This window comes from Nerophis ophidion, linkage group LG06 (assembly GCF_033978795.1).
Source record: "Nerophis ophidion isolate RoL-2023_Sa linkage group LG06, RoL_Noph_v1.0, whole genome shotgun sequence".
Lineage (NCBI taxonomy): Eukaryota > Metazoa > Chordata > Actinopteri > Syngnathiformes > Syngnathidae > Nerophis > Nerophis ophidion.
This window is the reverse complement of record NC_084616.1, coordinates 73,390,581-73,412,821: the sequence shown is the minus strand read 5'-3', so window position 1 is coordinate 73,412,821 and position 22,241 is coordinate 73,390,581. Positions and strand designations below refer to the sequence as shown.

The window sequence follows — 22,241 nt, the reverse complement described above, 5'->3', positions numbered from 1 at the left end:
AGTACACCCTGGACAAGTCGCCTCCTCATTGCAGGGCCAACACAGATAGACAGACAACATTCACGCTCACATTCACACACTAGGGACCATTTTAGTGTTGCCAATCAACCTATCCCCAGGTGCATGTCTTTGGCGGCTGGAGGAAGCCGGAGTACCCGGAGAGAACCCACGTAGTCACGGGGAGAACATGCAAACTCCACACAAAAAGATCTCAAGCCCGGGATTGAACTCAGGACTACGCAGAACCTTTGTATGATTACTTCGAAACTGATATGGTTAACATTATAAGCAAAGAAGAAATATAAAACAATCACAATTTCCGGACATCTCTTCTTCCATAGACACAGTTATTTCAGCATTTCTTCGAGGGCCTTAAGGAAAACATCAGTAGAAGAGGACGCAAAATCTAATACTAGCTGCTTGAAGGCCTACTGAAACCCACTACTACTAACCACGCAGTCTGATAGTTTATATATCAATGATGAAATATTAACATTGCAACACATGCCGATACGGCCTTTTTAGTTTACTAGATTGCAATTAAAAATTTTGCACGAAGTATCCTGTTGAAAACGTCAGTATGATGACGCGTGATGCCTCGGATTGTAGCGGACATTTTGTTCCAGCCCGTCTGCTTTAATCGCATAATTACACAGTATTCTGGACATCTGTGTTGCTGAATCTGTTGCAATTTGTTCAATTAATAATGGAGACGTCAAAGAAGAAAGATGTAGGTGGGAAGCGGTGTATTGCGGCTGCCTTTAGCAACACAAACACAGCCGGTGTTTCCTTGTTTACACTCCCCGAACGTGAAGTTTTACTATGGAACAGAGCGATCAAGCGAACATGGTTCTCTACCACATGTCAACCGGCAGGTTTCGGTGAGAAAACTGTGGTAATAAATCGTCTCTTACTGTAGACATGACCGGGGCTTGCGTCGTTCCTCGTGCACCTGTCAAAGAGGCAGCTGCGACTCTTTTGCTTCCTCCGCACACACCCCTCCGACTTTCAGGTACGACTATATAATCCCACTAAAACACTAGTAACACAATAAGCAGATAAGGGATTTTCCAGAATTATCCTAGTAAATGTGTCTATTAACATCTGAATGGCTCCCACTGCCCTCTCTTTTTTTTTTCTAGTCCTTCACTCTCACTATCCTCATCCACAAATCTTTCATCCTCGCTCTAATTAATGGGAAATGGTCGCTTTCTCGGTCCGAATCGCTCTCGCTGCTGGTGGCCATGATTGTAAACAATGTGAGGATGTGAGGAGCCCTACAACCCGTGACGTCACGCGCACATTGTCTGCTACTTCCGGTACAGGCAAGGCTTTTTTATTAGCGACCAAAAGTTGCGAACTTTATCGTCGATGTTCTCTACTAAATCCTTTCAGCAAAAACATGGCAATATCGCGAAATGATCAAGTATGACACATAGAATGGACCTGTTATCCCCGTTTAAATAAGAAAATCTCATTTCAGTAGGCCTTTTACTTCTTTTTTTCTCGTTTTTGAGCATTAAGTCTTGTTTTCTTTTTCCTGCGTCAAGTGAGTATTTTTATGTTAATCAATCAATCAATGTTTATTTATATAGCCCCAAATCACAAATGTCTCAAAGGACTGCACAAATCATTACGACTACAACATCCTCGGAAGAACCCACAAAAGGGCAAGGAAAACTCACACCCAGTGGGCAGGGAGAATTCACATCCAGTGGGACGCCAGTGACAATGCTGACTATGAGAAACCTTGGAGAGGACCTCAGATGTGGGCACCCCCCCCCTCTAGGGGACCGAAAGCAATGGATGTCGAGCGGGTCTAACATGATACTGTGAAAGTTCAATCCATAGTGGCTCCAACACAGCCGCGAGAGTTCAGTTCAAGCGGATCCAAGACAGCAGCGAGAGTCCCGTCCACAGGAAACCATCTCAAGCGGATCAGCAGCGCAGAGATGTCCCCAACCGATACAGGCGAGCGGTCCATCCTGGGTCCCGACGAGCGGTCCATCCTGGGTCTCGACTCTGGACAGCCAGTACTTCATCCATGGTCATCGGACCGGACCCCCTCCACAAGGGAGGGGGGGACATCGGAGAAAGAAAAGAAGCGCCAGATCAACTGGTCTAAAAAGGAGGTCTATTTAAAGGCTAGAGTATACAGATGAGTTTTAAGGTGAGACTTAAATGCCTTTAGCAACCATTGTTTTATCTTACTGTTGTCAAAAATATTGGCTTCCGAGTTTTAGTTACACTCTTGCAACGTCTCTTTCGGAAAACCTTGTTTACGCTCAGAAATTCTCTGTTCCTTTGTGTACGGATAAAACATCTGATATGTTTGACCTCCCGTTCCTTTGGTTTTGCGGGCTAATGTTGTTCGCAAAGTACTGCATCATCGCTCGGTAATAACGGAACATTTGCCCTTTAGAAGGCGATAAAAGTCCCTTTCAGTTTCTTCGGTGACCTTAGAGATTTTGATTGGGCCTTCCAGGTGTGAAACGACCCAAACTTTTTGAATATCTAACTCAAAATGGCATCTCTCCCTTACAGGGCACCAAGATGATCCAAGCAGGAGAAGGGCAGTGGACCGCATGCAGAGTCATTCTCACATCATCATTCCTCGGGAAGTCACTTGTGGTTTCACCGGGGGGAGCCTGTCTAGCAGGAATATACTCCAACTCAATGGTAAAAGCGCTTTGATTTAAAACGCGTCTTTCTTTATCGTCCGAACAAAGTACAGTTGGATCCAAGAGCCTCCATACAGTGGGGCAAAAAAGTATTTAGTCAGCCACCGATTGTGCAAGTTCTCCCACTTAAAATGATGACAGAGGTCTGTAATTTTCATCATAGGTACACTTCAACTGTGAGAGACAGAATGTGAAAAAAAAAATCCAGGAATTCACATTGTAGGAATTTTAAAGAATTTATTTGGTCAACCATTCAAAGCTCTCACTGATGGAAGGAGGTTTTGGCTCAAAATCTCCCGATACATGGCCCCATTCATTCTTTCCTTAACACGGATCAATCGTTCTGTCCCCTTTGCAGAAAAACAGCCCCAAAGCATGATGTTTCCACCCCCATGCTTCACAGTAGGTGTGGTGTTCTTGGGATGCAACTCAGTATTCTTCTTCCTCCAAACACGACGAGTTGAGTTTATACCAAAAAGTTGTATTTGGTTTCATCTGACCACATGACATTCTCCCAATCCTCTGCTGTATCCATGTATCCATTTTGGTATAAACTCAACTCGTCGTGTTTGGAGGAAGAAGAATACTGAGTTGCATCCCAAGAACACCATACCTACTGTGAAGCATGGGGGTGGAAACATCAGACTTTGGGGCTGTTTTTCTACTAAGGGGACAGGACGATTGATCCGTGTTAAGGAAAGAATGAGTCTTTGAGCCAAAAACTCCTTCCATCAGTGAGAGCTTTGAATGGTTGACCATCCATCCATCATCTTCCGCTTATCCGAGGTCGGGTCTCTTGGGCAGCAGCCTAAGCAGGGAAGCCCAGACTTCCCTCTCCCCAGCCACTTTGTCCAGCTCTTTCCAACGTGTTCTGGGTCTTCCCGGTGGCCTCCTACCGGTTGGACGTGCCCTAAACACCTCCCTAGGGAGGCGTTCGGGTGGCATCCTGACCAGATGCCCGAGCCACCTCATCTGGCTCCTCTCCATGTGGAGGAGCAGCGGCTTTACTTTGAGTTCCTCCCGGATGACAGAGCTTCTCACCCTATCTCTAAGGGAGAGCCCCGCCACACGGCGGAGGAAACTCATTTCGGCCGCTTGTACCCGTGATCTTATCCTTTCGGTCATGACCCAAAGCTCATGACCATAGGTGAGGATGGGAACGCAGATCGACCGGTAAATTGAGAGCTTTGCCTTCCGGCTCAGCTCCTTCTTCACCACAACGGATCGGTACAACGTCCGCATTACTGAAGACGCCGCACCGATCCGCCTGTGGATCTCACGATCCACTCTTCCCTCACTCGTGAACAAGACTCCTAGGTACTTGAACTCCTCCACTTGGGGCAGGGTCTCCTCCCCAACCCGGAGATGGCACTCCACCCTTTTCCGGGCGAGAACCATGGACTCGGGCTTCACGGTGGCAGAGGGGTTAGTGCGTCTGCCTCACAATACGAAGGTCCTGCAGTCCTGGGTTCAAATCCAGGCTCGGGATCTTTCTGTGTGGAGTTTGCATGTTCTCCCCGTGAATGCGTGGGTTCCCTCCGGGTACTCCGGCTTCCTCCCACTTCCAAAGACATGCACCTGGGGATAGGTTGATTGGCACCACTAAATTGGCCCTAGTGTGTGAATGTTGTCTGTCTATCTGTGTTGGCCCTGCGATGAGGTGGCGACTTGTCCAGGGTGTACCCCGCCTTCCGCCCGATTGTAGCTGAGATAGGCGCCAGCGCCCCCCGCGACCCCGAAAGGGAATAAGCGGTAGGAAATGGATGGATGGATGGGAACCATGGACTCGGACTTGGAGGTGCTGATTCTCATTCCGGTCGCTTCACACTCGGCTGCGAACCGATCCAGTGAGAGCTGAAGATCCCGGTCAGATGAAGCCATCAGGACCACATCATCTGCAAAAAGCAGAAACCTAATCCTGCAGCCACCAAACCGGAAACCCTCAACGCCTTGACTGCGCCTAGAAATTCTGAATGGTTGACCAAATACTTATTTTCCACCATAATTTACAAATAAATTCTTACAATTTGAATTCCTGGATTTTTTTTCCACATTCTGTCTCTCACAGTTGAAGTGTACCTATGATGAAAATTACAGACCTCTGTCATCATTTTAAGTGGGAGAACTTGCACAATCGGTGGCTGACTAAATACCTTTTTGCCCCACTGTATGTGTTCGTCCTCACAATTAGCTATCAGTGTCTTTCACTGCTGTGCTGCTGGCTGCCTTGATCAAGCCAACCAGATCAATTCCACATTCTGGCTGTTGGCTGCACACCGCTGAACCACTCAATTTTCAGTCTAATTGAGCCTGCCGAAGCATCTCTGGTGGCGAGCCACAGCCCTGTGTGTGTGTCTGAGTGTGTGTGTGTGTGTGTGTGTGTGTGTGTGTGTGTGTGTGTGTGTGTAAGCAAACTCACACACTGAGAAAACCACTTTTTTCTCTCACTTAAACAAGCAGAGGCCAGTCAAGTGTTTAGTGTACGGCGCTAAGAGTGTGCTGCGAAAAATGAATGAACCTAACACACAAACTGGAATCGGGCTCGGTGAAGCTCAGACTTCTGCTAAGCCTGACAAGTTTGGATTAGCACCAAATTGTACACCTTCCCTCCTGCATGAGCCTTAAAGTGGTCCTATTAAGATTTTGCGTACAATCCCCGAAATTGCGTTAGATGTAAATATAAACGGAATACAATGATTTGCAAATCATTTACAACCCATATTCAGTTGAGTGCACTACAAAGACAACATATTTGATGTTCAAACTCATAAACTTTATAAATTTTTTTTGCAAATAATAATTAACTTAGAATTTCATGGCTGCAACACGTGCCAAAGTAGTTGGGAAAGGGCATGTTCACCACTGTGTTACATCACTTTTTCTTTTAACAACACTCAATAAACATTTGGGAACTGAGAAAACTAATTGTAGAAGCTTTGAAAGTGGAATTTTTTACCATTCTTGTTTTATGTAGAGCTTCAGTCGTTCAACACTACAGGGTCTCCGCTGTCGTATTTTACGCTTCATAATGCGCCACACATTTTCGATGGGAGACAGGTCTGGACTGCAGGCGGGCCAGGAAAGTACCCGCACTCTTTTTTTACGAAGCCACGCTGTTGTAACACGTGCTGAATGTGGTTTGGCATTGTCTTGCTGAAATAAGCAGGGGCGTCCATGAAAAAGACGGCGCTTAGATGGCAGCATATGTTGTTCCAAACCTGTATGTACCTTTGAGCATTAATGGTGCCTTAACAGATGTGTAAGTTACCCATGTCTTGGGCACTAATGCACCCCCATACCATCACAGATGCTGGCTTTTGAACTTTGCGTCGATAACAGTCTGGATGGTTCGCTTCCCCCTCAGTCGAAAATTTCCAAAAACAATTTGAAATATCGACTGGTCAGTCCACAGAACACTTTTCCACTTTATATCAGTCCATCTTAGATGATTTCAGGCCCAGAGAAGCCGGCGGCGTTTCTGGATGTTGTTGATAAATGGCTTTCGCTTTGCATAGTAGAGCTTTAACTTGCATTTACAGATGTAGCGACAAACTGTATTTAGTGATAGTGGTTTTCTGAAGTGTTCCTGAGCCCATGTGGTGATATGCTTTAGAGATTGATGTCGGTTTTTGATACAGTGCCGTCTGAGGGATCGAAGGTCACGGTCATTCAATGTTGGTTTCCGGCCATGCCGCTTACGTGGAGTTATTTCTCTAGATTCTCTGAACCTTTTGATGATATAATGGACCGTAGATGTTGAAATCCCTAAATTTCTTGCAATTGCACTTTGAGAAACGTTGTTCTTAAACTGTTTGACTATTTGCTCACACAGTTGTGGACAAAGGGGTGTACCTCGCTATCCTTTCTTGTGAAAGACTGAGCATATTTTGGGACGCTGTTTTTATACCGAATCATGGCTCCCACCTGTTCCCAATTAGCCTGCACACCTGTGGGATGTTCCATATAAGTGTTTGATGAGCATTCCTCAACTTTATCAGTATTTTATCGCCACCTTTCCCAACTTCTTTGTTACGAGTTGCTGGCATCAAATTCTAAAGTTAATGATTATTTGCAACAAAAAGAAAGTTTATCAGTTTGAACATCAAATATGTTGTCTTTGTAGCATATTCAACTGAATATGGGTTGAAAATGAATTTGCAAATCATTGTATTCTGTTTATATTTACATCTAACACAATTTCCCAACTCATATGGAAACGGGGTTTGTGAGTTTGAACTTTGCATTACAAAATAGCAACAGCGGAAGATGCATGTGCATGTACAAGCAAGTCTGCCCAACGACAAGAGGATAGAGAAAAAGAAGGAGCCTATCGACTACAATGGCGGACTTGTGCAAAGATGTTCGGGTAAATTTCGACCATATTTGGAGATGTTCGCTGACGTCACAACTGGGAAAAACTGAGAAAATTCCCAACGTCTTGTTAGAGGAAGTATGAAGGACGGCATCCATTTCTTCCGCTTATCCCGTTCGGGGCTGCGGGAGGGAGCTGGAGCCTATCTCACCTGCTTTCGGGCCGAAGGTGGTGTACACCCTGGACAAGTCGCTACCTCATAGCAGGGCCAACACAGAAAGCCACAAATCATATGGGATATTAACTTAGCTGAATGTTTATATATATTTTTATTAACGCACCCACCGGCAGAAATGTAGATCGGCGCCTATGGTAGTCAGTGGATGGCTTGTTGGCCTCACAGTCAGGAGATTGAGAGTTTGAAGCCTTGTTTGGAGTTTGCATGCTTGTTTCCTCTGTGTGTGATGGCTTCCTCGCACATTCCAAAACTATGCATGTTGAGTTAATTGGAGACTCTAAATCAGGGGTGTCGAACTCAAACACAAAGTGGGCCAAAATTTAAAACTGAACAAAGCCGCGGGCCAAGGTTGAACAAATGAATCTTTTAATAGGGACCCAAACAAGTTTTGCATTGAATATTGAACAAGCAAGGCTTATATAACTTTATAGTGACATGCAAAATCAAGGTTCAAATAATAATAATAATAATAATAATAATGAGAAGAAGAAAATATCTAAGGCATATCAAATAAAATTTCAATAAAAATGTAATGCCTCTTTTCTATTTGCAGTCTTCTGAGGTGAATATCAAAATCAACTTTTTCCACATTTGAAACTAAAATAACAATAATGAATGAATCACACATTCACGCCTTGAAGTAGCAAGAGAAAGTGCATGAATAAAACGTTAATTACTGCTCAGCTTGCTACACTGATTTGCTTTAACACTGAATATGGAACAAGCAACGCTTATATACCTTAGTAGTGCAAAATCAACTTTCACAAAACAAATGAAAAATCATCAATGGTATTTTAAATACAATTTAAATAAAAACGTTCAATGCCTCTTTATTTGCAGCCTTCGGAGGTAAATATCTACAGGCTAATACATTTTAAAATAAAATAACAGAGTTGAGGTGGCGGTTAAGGGGTGTGTATTGTAGCGTCCCTGAAGAGTTAGTGCTGCAAGGGTTTCTGAGTATTTGTTCTGTTTTGTTTGTGTCGTGTTACGGTGCGGATGTTCTCCCGAAATGTGTTCGCCATTCTTGTTTGGTGTGGGTTCACAGTGTGGCGCATATTTGGAACAGTGTTAAACGTTAATTACTGCTCAGCTTGCTACACTGATTTGCTTTAACACTGAATATGGAACAAGCAACACTTATATAACTTAGTAGTGCAAAATCAACTTTCACAAAACAAATGAAAAAACATCAATGGTATATTAAATACAATTTAAATAAAAAACGTTCAATGCCTCTTTATTTGCAGCCTTCTGAGGTAAATATCTACAGGCTAATACATTTTAAAATAAAATAACAGAGTTGAGGTGGCGGTTAAGGGGTGTGTATTGTAGTGTCCCTGAAGAGTTAGTGCTGCAAGGGATTCTGAGTATTTGTTCTGTTGTGTTTGTGTTGTGTTACGGTGCGGATGTTCTCCCGAAATGTGTTCGCCATTCTTGTTTGGTGTGGGTTCACAGTGTGGCGCATATTTGGAACAGTGTTAAACGTTAATTACTGCTCAGCTTGCTACACTGATTTGCTTTAACACTGAATATGGAACAAGCAACGCTTATATAACTTAGTAGTGCAAAATCAACTTTCACAAAACAAATGAAAAAACATCAATGGTATATTAAATACAATTTAAATAAAAAACGTTCAATGCCTCTTTATTTGCAGCCTTCTGAGGTAAATATCTATAGGCTAATACATTTTAAAATAAAATAACAGAGTTGAGGTGGGGGTAAAGGAGTGTGTATTGTAGCGTCCCTGAAGAGTTAGTGCTGCAAGGGATTCTGAGTATTAGTTCTGTTGTGTTTATGTTGTGTTACGGTGCGGATGTTCTCCCGAAATCTGTTCGCCATTCTTGTTTGGTGTGGTTTCACAGTGTGGCGCATATTTGGAACAGCGTTAAAGTTGTTTATACGGCCACCCTCAGTGTGACCTGTATGGCTGTTGATCAAGTATGCCTTGCATTCACTTGTGTGTGTGTTCAAAGCCGCATATATTGTGTGACTGGGCCGGCACGCAGTTTGTATGGAGGAAAATCTGACTTGACGACAGGTTGTAGAGAACGCTAAAGGCAGTGCCTTAAAGGCACACCCCCAATATTGTTGTCCAGGTGGAAATCGGGAGAAAATTGAGAGAATAGTTGCCCCGGGAGATTTTCGGCTGGGGCATTGAACTTTGGGAATCTCCCGGTTGGCAAATATGAGTATTAGCGCTGTATAATACCGGCGGGCCAGCTCTAATGTTAATTTGATGTTGCCTCAAGGGCCAAAATCTAATTACAGGGCAGGCCAAATTTGGCCCACGGGCCAGAGTTTGACACCCATGCTCTAAATTGGTGTGAATGCGAGTGAGAATGATACATTTTCTGTATGTACCCCAGTCCACTGGCCTATATCACCAGAAGTCAGCCGAGATATGCTCCTAATCAGAAAAACGAATGGCTATTGTAGGGCTGGGCGATATATATCGATATACTCGATATATCGCGGGTTTGTCTCTGTGCGATATAGAAAATGACTGTATGGTGATATTCGAGTATACGTTCTCACGCAGTTGCTTTTAGCTGCGGGCATTATACTACATGCGTTTCTTTCTCTTTCTTGTCTCTCCTTCACACGGAAACTTAAAACAAGCACACCTTCTTACGTACGTCACATGAGCAACGTCACACGCTCCCACGGAGCTGTCACGCCAAATTTCTTCTCCCTACAAACCCCCCCCCATTTAATTCCAGGGTCATGATTAATACAGACGTTTTGTTAACGCTATATTATAAAAAAAAAAACAATTTACAAACACAAACACAAGCTACGGGATGACATAAGAGGAAACGTGACCCCGGAAGTAAATGTGTCATCCCATAGCTTGTGTTGGTAAATTTTTTTTAATTTTTTTTATATAATATAGCGTTAAAAAAAAAAAAAAAATTTAAAAAAAATAAAATAAAACAAAAAACAATTTACCAACACAAGCTATGGGATGACATAAGAGGAAACGTGACCCCGGAAGTAAATGCATCATCCCATAGGTTGTGTTGGTAAATTGTTTCTAATTTTTTTTTTTATAATATAGCGTTAAAAAAAAAAAAAAAAAAAAAATAAAATAAAATAAAACAAAAAGCAATTTACCAACACAAGCTATGGGATGACGCATTTACTTCCAGGGTCACGTTTCCTCTTATGTAAATTGTTTTGTTTTTTTTATAATATAGCGTTAAGGCTTCACGGTGGGAGAGGGGTTAGTGCGTCTGCCTCACAATACGAAGGTCCTGCAGTCCTGGGTTCAAATCCAGGCTCGGGATCTTTCTGTGAGGAGTTTGCATGTTCTCCCCGTGAATGCGTGGGTTCCCTCCGGGTTCTCCGGCTTCCTCCCACTTCCAAAAACATGCACCTGGGGATAGGTTGATTGGCAACACTAAATGGTCCCTAGTGTGTGAATGTGAGTGTGAATGTTGTCTGTCTATCTGTGTTGGCCCTGCGATGAGGTGGCGACTTGTCCAGGGTGTACCCTGCCTTCCGCCCGACTGTAGCTGAGATAGGCGCCAGCGCCCCCCGCGACCCCAAAAGGGAATAAGCCCTAGAAAATGGATGGATGGAATATAGCGTTAACAAAACATCTGTATTTTTATAAAATAGCGTTATATTTTTATAATATAGCGTTAACAAAACGTCTCTATTAATCATGACCCCGGAAGTAAATGGGAGGGAACGTTTTTGTTGGGGGGAAGAATTTTGGCGTGACACGGTAACGTTAGCTGTGATGCTAGCGGTGTGGTGCGAGTGGTAATACGAGAGAGAGAAAGTGCCAATCTGGTAACAAATGGAGGAAGAATTAATTCTCAAGAAAAACAGCACGGGATCCCTTCATCTGGCGGTGTTTTGGCTTCAAGCGGGAAGATGTTGAACATTTATGTGGCAAAAGCGTGGCGACAAAAAGTAGCACCGCTGCTAATGTAGCATCATTTGAAAAGTCACCCGCTAGAGCAGGGGTCGGGAACATTTTTGGCTGGGAGAGCCCATCCATTTTCATTTTCTACCGCTTATTCCCTTTTTGGGGTAGTGGAGGGCGCTGGCGCCTATCTCAGCTACAATCGGGCAGAAGGCGGGGTACACCCTGGACAAGTCGCCACGAAAGCCAAATATTTTAAAATGTATTTCCGTGAGAGCCATATAATATTTTTTAACACGGAAAACAACTATCCATCCATCCATCCATCATCTTCCGCTTATCCGAGGTCGGGTCGCGGGGGCAACAGCCTAAGGAGGGAAACCCAGACTAATTGCGTGCATTTTTAAGTAAGACCAACATTTTTAGAGTATAATAAGTCTCTTATTCTTTTTAATAACATTGTTATTCTGAAGCTAACCAATGAAAAAATAAAATACTTCTTAATGCGACTTCTTGAACAGGTGGAGTAGAAAAACGGATGGATGGATTAAAATGCATGAGAATGTTTTATATTTTCAACATTGTTTTTAACAGTTTAACACGTACTATGACTTGATTTACGTGTACCCCGACTTAAACAAGTTGAAAAACGTATTGGGGTGTTACCATTTAGTGGTCAATTGTACAGAATATATACTGTACTGTGCAATCTACTAATAAAAGTTTCAATCAATCAATCAATTAAAACTGTGATCACCAGTGGAATTATCCATTACTTATCGTGTTAAGCAATGTCAGCTAAGATTTATCTAAGAGCCAGATGCTGTCATCAAAAGAGCCACATCCCTAACCCTGCCCTAGAGAATGAGTGGTTGAAACTCTACATGTCAACATCTTTGTTCGGTGCCATGCCAACAAAATGCCGAAACAGCTATTTCCACATCCACACCGTATGAAAAAAAAATCACCAACAGAAGGAGACAACGTCCACAGGAACCTACCAAATAGTGACGGACACATACTATATCAGGGGTGCCCACACTTTTTCTGCAGGCGAGCTACTTTTCAATTGACCAACTCGAGGGGATCTACCTCATTTTATATATATCATTTATATTTATTTATTTATGAAAGAGACATTTTTGTAAACAAGTTAAATGTGTTTAATGATAATACAAGCATGTGTAACACATATAGATGTCTTTCTTTCACGAAGACAAGAATATAAGTTGGTGTATTACCTGATTCTGATGACTTGCATTGATTGGAATCAGACAGTAATGATGATAACGCCCACATTTTCAAATGGAGGAGAAAAAAAGTTGTCCTTTCTGTACAATACCACATGAAAGTGGTTGGTTTTTGGCATCTAATTCATCCAGCTTCCATACACTTTACAAGAAAAACATTGGCGGCAAATTCCGTAGCTTGCTTGATTGACATTCACGGCACCCGAGGGTCTTGTGAGATGACGCTGGCTGCTGCCAGTTCATTATTATGAAAAAATGACAGAGAGGAAGGCGAGAAACACTTTTTATTTCAACAGACTTTCGCGCCGTCCCTTCCGTCAAAACTCTAAAGCCGACTGCACATTTCCTATCTTCACAATAAAAGCCCTGCTTCATGCTGCCTGCGCTAACAAAATAAGAGTCTCGGAAAGCTGGCGTGCACAAGTGATGTGCACGCCAGCTTTCTGAGGGATCGCTTGTGCACGCCAGTTTTCCGAGACTCTGTATTTAGTTAGCGCAGGCAGCATGAAGCAGGGCTTTTATTGTGAAGATAGGAAATGTGCAGTCGGCCTTTAGAGTTTTGACGGAAGGTACGGCGCGAGAGTCTGTTGAAATAAAAAGTGTTCCTCGCCTTCCTCTCGGTCATATTTTCATAATAATGATCTTGCAGCAGCCAGCGTCATCTCACAAGACCCTCCGGTACCGTGAATGTCATTTAAGTGACGTCTTGGTGAAGATTGATGATCACTCATTTTTAGGTCTATTTTTTTTAAAAGCCTGGCTGGAGATCGACTGACACACCCCCCGCGGTCGACTGGTAGCTCGCGATCGACGTAATGGGCACCCCTGTACTATATGATATGCAGCTCATATTTATGTGACAGTTATTGAAGTATCTTGTCTGACATCATGCACAAAAGTGCACTTTTATTTGTTTTTAACTATTGTAGCGGCGTTCTGTACAAAAAGTGCACTTTAATTTAGTGTTGTTTTGATAAGTCATCTTGGTGACATCATGCACAAAAGTGCACTCATAGCTTGTTTTAAAACATCTCAAAAAATGACATGAATGTCTGTGCCACTGTTTAATAAATCCACTTTTGGTAAATTGACTTAGTTGAGATTTCTCTCTCTGCATGAAAGTGTAAATGAGCATATATTAATGCAGTATGAAGAAGAATGTTTTAATGTAGACACATAGAATCATCATACTGCTGTGATTATATGCAAGTGTTCATTCAAGGCTAAGGCAAAATATGGAGATATATATCGTGTATCGCGACATGGCCTAAAATTATCGAGATATTAATAAAAGACCATATCACCTAGTCTAGGTTATTGCAATTGTGTCCGAACATAAAAAGATGAGCTACCTCTCGTCACCTGCAAAATATACCGTGTCCAAATCGTTTATCAGCATCTGATATTCCACAAACTGACCTACCGCTGCGTCGTATTTTTTTTCACGACCGTGTCAATTCAGTTGGAGGCTTTGCAAAAAGCTTCACAAATGTTGCGACAGTGTCTTCTATATCCGGGAGCAATGTGGTCGACGTGCGCTGAAGTGTTGACAACCGTAAACACCAAGTGTGAAGCCCTTGGAAAGATGTAAACGGAACCAGGCAGTGACGTGCATGACAGTGCAGGATGTCTGTGTGGAGTTTCAACACGTTTACTTCAAGGCATCGCCGCTAATGAGGAAAGATGTGAAAGGTCGCGGCCACTTTTAGCACCTCTTACTGATTTACGCACACACCGATCTATATAAACATTGTGCATGGAGGTCTTTAAAGTTTGTTGAACGGCTGGACTCGGCGTTTATTGCTGGCTTGGTGCTATGAAAGCATTTGTATTTTTTTGTATCAATGCCACTAAGTGTTTCTTAGTGATTAGGCTGACCATACGTCCTCTTTTCCCCGGGCATGTCCTCTTTTGCTGGGGTGTCCGCGCGGGTTTTTTTAAATGTGTCAAATGTCCGGCATTTTGAATTAGGGTTGTGTGTATTTTCAATGTAGGTCCAGGGTTAAGTTACCGTATATATATATATATATATATATATATATACACATATACATTTTCTACCGCTTATTCCCTTTTTTGGGGTCGCGGGGGGCGCTGGCGCCTATCTCAGCTACAATCGGGCGGAAGGCGGTGTACACCCTGGACAAGTCGCCACCTCATCGCAGGGCCAACACAGATAGACGGACAACATTCACACACTAGGGCCAATTTAGTGTTGCCAATCAACCTATCCCCAGGTGCATGTCTTTGGAAGTGGGAGGACGCAGGAGGGAACCCACGCAGTTAAGTCTCATCTTAAAACTCATCTGTATACTCTAGCCTTTAAATAGACCTCCTTTTTAGACCAGTTGATCTGCCGCTTCTTTTCTTTCTCCTATGTCCCCCCCTCCCTTGTGGAGGGGGTCCGGTCCGATGACCATGGATGAAGTACTGGCTGTCCAGAGTCGAGACCCAGGATGGACCGCTCGTCGGGACCCAGGATGGACCGCTCGCCTGTATCGGTTGGGGACATCTCTACGCTGCTGATCCGCTTGAGATGGTTTCCTGTGGACGGGACTCTCACTGCTGTCTTGGAGCCACTATGGATTGAACTTTCACAGTATCATGTTAGACCCGCTCGACATCCATTGCTTTCGGTCCCCTAGAGGGGGGGGTTGCCCACATCTGAGGTCCTCTCCAAGGTTTCTCATAGTCAGCATTGTCGCTGGCGTCCCACTGAATGTGAATTCTCCCTGCCCACTGGGTGTGAGTTTTCCTTGCCCTTTTGTGGGTTCTTCCGAGGATGTTGTAGTCGTAATGATTTGTGCAGTCCTTTGAGACATTTGTGATTTGGGGCTATATAAATAAACATTGATTGATTGATTGATTGAACATGCAAACTCCACACAGAAAGATCCCGAGCCCGGGATTGAACCCAGTACTACTCAGGACCTTCGTATTCTGAGGCAGACGCACTAACCCCTGTACCACCGTGCTACCCCAGGTGTACACATTGAAACCTTAAATATTTCTACTCAGGCGCTTGTGTATTTTCACAAATGTAAACAAAAGACATCGGCATAAAGTATTCTTTGGTGTAGGAGTTGAGGGAACTCTGGGTTGTTTCGTCTGTTATCTTTTCTGCCTCAATTTCTCTAGGTGGGTTAGGGCTTCTGGCTTCTTCTTTGGAGCGTGGCGGTACGGCCTTCTGGACCAGTTAGTGCTGGTGGATTCTGTAACGTTCTCCGGCTCGGTTTTCTTTTTTTCGACGATCGCTTTGGGCTTCGGGGCTGGGTCTTATGCAATTTTTTTTTGGTCTTGATGAGGGTGACACGCAAATGGCGTTTGTGAACAATTTCATTGGTCTGACATCCGTCCATCCATCCATTTTCTTCCGCTTATCAGGAGGTCGGGTCGCGGGGGCAGCAGCCTAAGCAGAGAAACTCAGACTTCTCTCTCCCCAGCCACTTCGTCCAGCTTCTCCCAGGCGATCCTGAGTCGTTCCTTGGCCAGCCGTAGTCTTTTCCAACGTGTCCTGGGTCTTCCCCTTGGCTTCCTACCGGTTGGACGTGCCCTAAACACCTCCCTAGGGAGGCGTTCGGGTGCCATCCTGACCAGATGCCCGAACCACCTCATCTGGCTCCTCTCGATGTGAAGGAGCAGCGGCTTTACTTTGAGTTCCTCCTGCATGACAGAGCTTCTCACCCTATCTCTAAGGAAAAACCCCGCCACCTGGCGGAGGAAACTCATTTCGGCCGCTTGTACCCGTGATCTTGTCCTTTCGGTCATAACCCAAAGCTCATGACCATAGGTAGGAATGGGAACGTAGCTCGACAGGTAAATTGAGAACTTTGCCTTCCGGCTCAGCTCCTTCTTCACCACAACGGATCGATACAGCGTCCACATTACTAAAGACGCCGCACCGATCCGCCTGTCGATCTCACGATCCACCAGGTACTTGAACTCCTCCACCTGGGGCAAGATCTCCTTACCCAACTTGGCCTGGTCTGATGTGATGAGGCAAAATTTATTTTCGGCATTCAAAGCTTGTGAATCCGGAAAAATCCATAAATCACCTGCTGAGTTCAAAGCTTCGGAAAAATGTAGTGGTTTATAGCAGTGTTCCCCAACCTTTTTTTATCCGCGGACCGGTCAACGGTTAATCACTTGTCCTGCGGCCCGGGGGGGAACTTTTTTTTTTTAATTTATTTTTATTTTTTTTTCTTTGTCAGGAAAAAGGGAAGTTTTTGTCATGAAAAAGGGATGTTTTTGTGGTTAGTGAACTAATTGTAAGTGTATATTGTGTTTTTTATGTTGATCTAATAAAAATCAAAAAATAAATAAATATTTTTTTATTTTTTTTTTTTTATAAAAATGAATAAAAAATTATTCTGCGGCCCGGTACCGGCCCGATTGGTACCACTGCCCTAGAGGGTGTGTGTGTGTGTGGGGGGGACCTTTTTTTATTTATTTTTTTATTTTGTCTTTGTCAGGAAAAAGGGACGTTTTTGTCATGAAAAAGGGATGTTTTTGTGGTTGGTGCACTAATTGTAAGTGTATATTGTGTTTTTTATGTTGATTTATATATATTTATATATATATATATATATATATTTTTTTTTTAATATAAAAATGAATTAAAAATTATTCTGCGGCCCGGTACCAATCTGACCACGGCCTAGTACCGGGCTGCGGCCCGGTGGTTGGGGACCACTGCCCTAGAGGGTGTGTGTGTGTGTGTGTGTGGGGGGGACCTTTTTTTTATTCATTCATTTTTTTTTTCTTTGTCAGGAAAAAGGGACGTTTTTGTGGTTTGTGCACTAATTGTAAGTGTATATTGTGTTTTTTATGTAGATTTAATAAAAAAAAAAATATATATATATATATATATATATTTTTTTTTAAATAAAAATGAATTAAAAATTATTCTGCGGCCCGGTACCAATCGGGCCACGGCCCGGTACCGGGCTGCGTCCCGGTGGTTGGGGACCACTGCCCTAGAGGGTGTGTGTGTGTGTGGGGGGGACCTTTTTTTAATTCTTTTTTTTTTTTTTTTTGTCAGGAAAAAGGGACGTTTTTGTGGTTGGTGCACTAATTGTAAGTGTATATTGTGTTTTTTATGTTGATTTGATACAAAAATAATATAATATATATATATATATATATATATATATATATATATATATATATATATATATATATAATTTTTTTTTTTTTTTTTTTTAAATAAAAAATGAATACAAAATTATTCTGCGGCCCGGTACCAATCGGGCCACGGCCCGGTACCGGGCTGCGGCCCGGTGGTTGGGGACCACTGCCCTAGAGGGTGTGTGTGTGTGTGGGGGGGACCTTTTTTTTATTGTTTTTTTTTTTTTTTTTTTGTCAGGAAAAAGGGACGTTTTTGTCATGAAAAAGGGATGTTTTTGTGGTTGGTGCACTAATTGTAAGTGTATATTGTGTTTTTTATGTTGATTTAATAAAAAATAAAAAAAAAATATATATATATATATATATATATATATATATATATTTATTTATTTTTTCTAAATTTTATTTTATTTATATTTTAATTTTTTTTATTTTTTATTTTTATTTTAATAAAAATGAGTACAAAATTATTCTGCGGCCCGATACCAATCGGGCCACGGCCCGGTACCGGGCTGCACCCCGGTGGTTGAAGACCACTGCCCTAGAGGGTGTGTGTGTGTGTGTGGGGGGACCTTTTTTTTATTTTTTTATTTTTTTTCTTTGTCAGGACATTTTTGTCATGAAAAAGGGATGTTTTTGTGGTTGGTGCACTAATTGTAAGTGTATATTGTTTTTTATGTTGATTTAATAAAAAAAAATATATATATATATATGTATATATATAGATAGATAGATAGTACTTTATTGATTCCTTCAGGAGAGTTCCTTCAGGAAAATAAAAATTCCAGCAGCAGTGTACTTATTTATTTATTTTTCTTTGTCATGAAAAAGGGATGTTTTTGTGGTTAGTGCACTAATTGTAAGTGTATTTTGTGCTTTTTATGTTAATTTAATAGAAATTTTAAAAAATATATATATATTTATATATATTTTTTTAAAATAAAAATGAATTAAAAATTCTTCTTGGGCACCACTGGTTTATAGTCCGGAAATTACGGTATGTACTTCAGTGAAAATATGGTATTCCAGACAACATGAACATTTTTTTTGTTGTAAATATTTATTTTGCACATGTTATAAAATAAGGAAAGAAAGCAAAACAACAATAATTAGTAAAAAAAAAATAAAAATAAAAAATAAATTACAACACAGTAATTTTTCGACCTTGTTTACAGTTTCCCATTCAATCCAACCCGTTTCCTGCCTGGAAATAATTTCTAACACACTTGTTCGCTGACTTTTTCCTTCTTAAACACAACAACAACAAATTAACGAATACAAGTCAATACAGTTCACATTTCGGGAGTAAGGAAGGATGGGAAACAAATTGGTAGTTTGAATTTTAGCTCCTGTTGGACTGGATTGTTGCCAGTTGAGCTCATAATTTGGGAGTGCAATCGTTTGCAAAGCCTTCCTATGAATGTTGCCAATACTTGCTCACTTTCCTGCTCATTGCATCATGTTCAGAAATGTAAACCAATTGGCACAAATGAAATCGGGAGAAATGCATTACTGTAACCCGTCTTCGGGGCCTCACTTTTTGAAATGATTACTGGGTTTTGACCTTAAGCATTTTGGGGTTCTTTTTAATGGCTTTGATTGATTGATGATTTAAACTTTTATTAGTAGATTGCACAGTACAGTACATATTCCGTACAATTGACCACTAAATGGTAACACCCCAATAAGTTTTTCAACTTGTTTAAATCGTGGCCCACGTTAATCAATTCATGGTACAAATATATACTATCAACATAATACAGTCATCACACAAGTTAATCATCATAGTATATACATTGAATTATTGACATTATTTACAATCCGGGGGGTGGGATGAGGAGCTTTGGTTGATATCAGTACTTCAGTCATCAACAATTGCATCAACAGAGAAATGTGGACATTGAAACAGTGTAGGTCTTATTTAGTAGGATATGTACAGCCAGCAGAGACCATAGTGACTTCAGATAGCATAAGAACAAGTAAATACATTAGAAATACATTCGATTATTTACATTAGGTTACTTACAATCCGGTGAGATGGGATGTGAATGGAGGAGGGTATAAGTAGAGGGTTGAAGTTGCCTGGAGGTGTTGTGGTGCATGTACAGTTGATGGCAGTATTGTCCTGTTTAAGAGTGTCACAACATTGCTGTTTACGGCAGACAAACTGCTTTACGGTAGACCATGGGTGTCAAACCGACATGTAATTTATTTTGGCCCTTGAGACAATATTACATTAGCATTAGAGCTGGCCCGCCGGTATTATGCTGCGGCGGTGCATTCACCGCTAATTCTAATACTTGCCAACCTTCACGATTTTCCCTGGAGACCCCCCTCCGCCCCCCCCGAAAATCTACCGGGGCAACCATTCTCTTGAATTTTTCCCGATTTCCACTCGGACAACAATATCGGCGGCGTGCCTTAAAGGTTCTGCTTTTAGCGTCCTCTACAACCTGTCGTCGTGTCCGCTTTTTTCCGCCACACACCCGAATAAGTTTTTCAACTTGTTTAAGTCGGGGTCCCACGTTAATCAATTCATGGTAAGTTGATGGAGTTCAGCGTATCGAGGCTAAAAATGTATCAAGTAAACTGGAAATAATTTCAGCAGTCCCCTATTTCCATTTTGGTCCTGCTAGAACAGGGGTCAATGTCAATCAATCAATCAATGCTTATTTATATAGCCCTAAATCACAAGTGTCTCAAAGGGCTGCGCAAGCCATATCGACATCCTCGGTTCAGAGCCCACATAAGGGCAAGGAAAAACTCACAACCCAGTGGGATGTCAATAAGAATGACTAGCAGAAACCTTGGAGAGGACCGCATATGTTGTCTGTTCGACATACTCCTACTTGAAGCCAAACCTGCGTTTTTTCTTGGGAATTAATTCTTCCTTCATTGGTTACCAGATTCTCACCTTCTTTCTCTCGTATTACCCACTCGCACCACGGCAGACGTTACCCATGCCGCTACCTTTCTGCTCCGCCAGGGCGTATACGTATGTGACGTATGTGAGAAAGTGCGCTTGCTGTCTGTGAGGAGAGACAAGAAAGTGAAGTGAAGTGAATTATATTTATATAGCGCTTTTTCTCTAGTGACTCAAAGCGCTTTACATAGTGAAACCCAACATCTAAGTTACATTCAAACCAGTGTGGGTGGCACTGGGAGCAGGTGGGTAAAGTGTCTTGCCCAAGGACACAACGGCAGTGACTAGGATGGCAGAAGCGGGAATCGAACCTGCAACCCTCAAGTTGCTGGCACGGCCACTCTACCAACCGAGCCAAACCGCCCCAAAGAGTGAGAAGAGCCTGCAGCTATAAGCAACTGTGTGAGAACATATACTTGAATATCACGATATAGCTTACTTGCCAACCTTGAGACCTCCGATTTTGGGAGGTGGGGGGCGTGGTCGGGGGTAGGGCGGAGGCGTGGTTGGGGGCGTGGTTTGGGCGAGGTGCGTTGTTAAGAGGGGAGGAGTATAATTCACTAACTCCATTTATTTCATATATATTTCATATATATATATATATATATATATATATATGTATGTGTGGGAAAAATCATAAGACTACTTCATCTCTACAGAACTGTTTCATGAGGGGTTCCCTCAATCATCAGGAGATGAAAACAGTTCTGTAGAGATGAAGTAGTCTTGTGATTTTTCCCACACCTACATATTGCGCTCTACCACGGTATCGAGCACCATTCTCTGGATAATCCAATCAAGACATATATATAAATATATATGTATATATATATATATGTGTATGACATACTTGACTTTCAGTGAATTCTAGCTATATATATTTATTTTATTATATATATAAATAAAATAAATATTTTAATTTCAGACGGCACCTATCAAATGCACAGTAATAAAATCACAGTTGTTCTACTAACTGTACTGTGCTTGTTGGTTACTAAAAAAAACAAACAACAACACTTACCTTTCACTATTTAAGTAACCTTTGTTCTGCCATTTGCATACTGGCGAGAGTCACTTGCCGTCAGGTGCCCAACACCATGCAAATCGTTGGCCAATCAAAAAGCAACCCCATAACGCTATAGCCAACATTCACCAGGAGATGGCAACAGACTACATAGAATCACTCTGTTACAGACGGCGTCGCCATGGCTGTAACTTCCTCGTTCTTCTGCTTCGTCTACTTGTGTGTGCAGTTTTTTATTAAAATCCGTAGATGTTGTAACGTGATTGGGCAGGCAAGCTATTTATATAACAGGAAAGCGGACCTGAAAACAGGCTGTCGTCACTCATGTCCGCATGGAGCTGGAGGGGACGTGGCCTTCAGCTGCGGCTGAAATTCGGAAGATTTTCGAGAGAACATTTTTCTTCCGGGAGGTTTTCGGGAGAGCCGCTGAATTTCGGGAGTCTCCCGGAAAATCCGGGACGGTTGGCAAGTATGCGATGTAGTCATTTTCTTTATCGCACAGACACAAACCCGCGATATATCGAGTATATCGATATATCGCCCAGCCCTAGGGGCAATATAATGCCATGAAGTGAGCGGGCAGTGGCCCACCTGTGTCACTTCCAGTGGTGCTATTGGGTCCTGTTCACAATTTGTTGCTTTTTTTTTGTGTGCTTTGATATTTTGAGGATTTTTACAGCAATAGGCACCAAAGCAATTAGAATGTTCTCTGTTCTGTAAGTAATTTTTGCGCTTGTGTCTTCTCTCCCGGCTCCATAGTGAGGAACACCGCCCAGGCCCAGAGACTGCAGGTCCGCAGAGGCAGA

General features: G+C 42.3%; 1 protein-coding gene across 2 annotated transcripts in view; it reads left to right on the top strand.

Moving 5' to 3' along the window:
- nphp4 (nephronophthisis 4) overlaps nucleotides 1-22,241 on the top strand; it is a 520,514-nt gene that overhangs the window by 382,571 nt on the left and 115,702 nt on the right. For both annotated transcript variants that reach the window (XM_061904800.1, XM_061904799.1), the window contains 2 exons: nucleotides 2,545-2,679; nucleotides 22,195-22,241. The exon at nucleotides 22,195-22,241 is cut by the window's right edge and continues 102 nt beyond it. In XM_061904800.1, the coding sequence (XP_061760784.1) occupies nucleotides 2,545-2,679; nucleotides 22,195-22,241 (182 nt within the window). The remainder of the gene's footprint in view (nucleotides 1-2,544; nucleotides 2,680-22,194) is intronic.